This window comes from Triticum dicoccoides, chromosome 7A (genome assembly GCF_002162155.2).
Source record: "Triticum dicoccoides isolate Atlit2015 ecotype Zavitan chromosome 7A, WEW_v2.0, whole genome shotgun sequence".
Lineage (NCBI taxonomy): Eukaryota > Viridiplantae > Streptophyta > Magnoliopsida > Poales > Poaceae > Triticum > Triticum dicoccoides.
In genome coordinates, this window is record NC_041392.1 from 155,615,728 (window position 1) to 155,618,527 (window position 2,800).

Sequence of the window (2,800 nt, forward strand, 5' to 3'; positions counted from 1 at the left end):
TTCAGTGAGAGCCAACCTTGAAAATAAATGTATGTTTCTTCAGTGCAACATAGTCGTAGGCGCCAATCCAGTAAGTCACACGCCATTAGAAGGTGCTCTGACATGCGCTCTTTGACATGATCTGTCAGTGATCATAACTTCCAATGATAAAATATCACATAGAAACGAAGTTTCGGTGAAAACCGATGAAAACTACATGAAAACGGTATTTTAAAGTTTTGGGGAAATCCCCAAAAAATGAAATCTTAAGAGTGATGTTTTATTAGCATGTGAAATTCCCAAGTTCAAAAACCTTACCATTTACAAACAAAATCAACATTGAATAGTGTCAAACAGTAAACATCACTTATCATTGTTGAATTTGTTTTTTTCATAGCTCGTAAATGGTAATGTGTTTGAACTTGGAATTTCACATGCCAACAGAGCATCAAGCTCTTAACGTCTCTTAATGTTCCCAAGACATCTGTCCATGACCTTTGAAAAATTTACATCCAAACTCAGAATACACAATGCTATATACATATAAAAGACAACAGCAAAATTTACACTATTCACGTCAAGATTTTTCTTTTTTTGTTTCTCAATGTGCATTTGGATTTTGGATCTAAAATCTCTAGGGGTTATTTTCCCGAATAAGGCGGTATCTACTTTCACCAAGACGATTTTCTGCATATGTGTCGAGTATACTCACCAATAATCATTACACGAACACACCCCATCCCTGAAATGATGGAACCGGTTCCTGTCCCTCACCACGATCTCCCGCTCAAACACTCGAGATATCAACTTGGTAGCCTCATGGCAGTCTCGACAAACCCGCAGGTTCTTCGTGACGCGCATCGTATCACCTGGCCTCGTGCGCAGCAGCCCGAACGCGATGGCCAGCTTCTCGCTGTGGTACAGCAGCGACGCCTCCTTCGCTTCCTCCGCGACGTCGTGCAGCACGTCGCTGGTGTCCGGCGCGTAGCCCTCCAGCCCGATCTTCCTCATCATGTCCTTCGCCATGGCGAATATCTCCTTCTCCTCGGGATGGCGCAGGGTCCCGCACTGGAACTCGCAGACCTCGCTGTCGATCTCGATCACGGACCGCCCCGCCTCCTTGCTCACGTTGCGCTCGTCCATCAGCTGCCGGACCCTGGCCACGTCTCCCCATCGGCCGGCGCTGGCAAGGAGGTTGGCCAGCAGCATGTACCGCCCGCTGTTCTGGGGATCCAGCTCGATGACACGCCATCCGATCGCCTCGCCTAGATCGAGGTCCCTGTGGATCTTGCATGCTCCGAAGAGTGCTCCGAGGACACCAATGTCAGGCTCCATCGGCATATCGTCGATCACCTTCTTGGCTTCGTCCAGCAGCCCTGCCCTCCCGAACAGGTCGACCATGCAGCCGTAATGCTCCATCTTGGGCTCAATGCCGTATCTCTGCACGATGTAGTCGAAGTAGTGGCGACCGCCGCTGACATTGCCGGTGTGGGCGCAGGCAGTGAGGACGTTCACCAGCGTGACATCATCGGGCGCCACATCTTCCCTCTCCATCTGGTGGAACAACTCAATGGCGTCCTTGCACCTCCCGTGCACCGCCAACCCACCGATCATACAGTTCCACGACGTGAGCCCCTTCGTCGGCAGCCGCTGGAATACGCGCCATGCCTCCTCGACAGACCCACACTTGCAGTACATGTCGACCACCGCTGTGGCTAGCTTCGCATCCATCTGTATCCCGCTCTGCTCCACCCACCGGTGCACCTCCCTCCCACGGGCCAGCGCGCCAGCACCCGTGCACGCCACCACCGCGCTCGCCGCGACAAACCCATTCCCCTCCAGCCCCGTCGCCCTCATTTGGTCAAACACCTCCAGCGCGTCCAAGAACCGCCCAGCCTTGACATACCCGGAGATCATCGCGTTCCAGGAAATAAGGTTTCTCTCGGGCATTCCGTCGAACAGCTCCCGCGCGTCGTCCACGAGGCCCAGCCTGCACAGCCCGCCCACCATGGTGGTCCACGACACGACGTCGAGGACCGCCGACGAGCCGCCGCCGCCGAAGAGGCGGAAGGCGAGGTCCGCGCGCGCGTTGGCGAGGTAGGCGGCGAGGAGCGCGTTGAAGGAGTGCGCGTGGGAGTGGAAGTTGAGCTTGAGGAGGAGCGCGTGGAGCTGGGCGGCGAGCGGGAGCGGCGCGGCGGGGAGGATGCGGGGCAGGGTGAAGTGGTCGGGGTGCAGGGGCAGGGAGAGCATGAGGGAGAGGAACGCCGCGGCGTGGCGCGGCGGGAGGGAGGCGAGGAGCGGGTTGAAGAGCGCCGGGTGCGGGTCCGGGTGGTGCGCGAGGAGGCGCGCGGCGTAGGGGAGGCCGGCCGGGTCGCGCGCGAGGAAGGCGAGGAGGCGGCGCGCGTGGGCGGGGTGCGAGGCGAGGCCGAGGCGGACGAGCTGCGAGTGGTGCTGCTTCAGCTCGGAGATGGTGGTGATGGGGATGGGGGTCACGCTGGGCGCAGACATTGCCGGAGCTCGGATGGTCGGGAGAGCAACTCCCGCCTCTGATGGGATAAGAGCATCTCCGGCTGTTGGCCCCCTTAGGGGCGCCCGAAATCGCCTCATGGGGCAAGCCGACGCAAAAAAAAAAAAAAAAGCTTGGAGACAGGTTGGTCCCCAATCGCCGGTCCCAGGATTGCCCCTAGACGCGCATATTAAAAAAAATGTTCGGCGAATTCGTTTAAACACGGCTGAATTTCGGTCAAATTCGGCATATATTAAAATGTTCGGCAGTACATAGCAAATATAACTAAAACAGAAAGTCGCTGAACGCCGAGTA

At 56.2% G+C, this 2,800-nt stretch overlaps 1 protein-coding gene across 1 annotated transcript; it reads right to left on the minus strand.

Annotated features, from left to right (window-relative positions):
* Positions 1 to 550: 550 nt before the first annotated feature.
* LOC119334748 (pentatricopeptide repeat-containing protein At5g06540-like) lies at positions 551 to 2,542 on the minus strand. The gene has a single exon (XM_037607292.1). It carries the CDS (start codon positions 2,485 to 2,487, stop codon positions 688 to 690), a length of 1,800 nt encoding a protein of 599 aa, XP_037463189.1. The 5' UTR covers positions 2,488 to 2,542; the 3' UTR covers positions 551 to 687.
* Between the last annotated feature and the right edge of the window lie 258 nt (positions 2,543 to 2,800).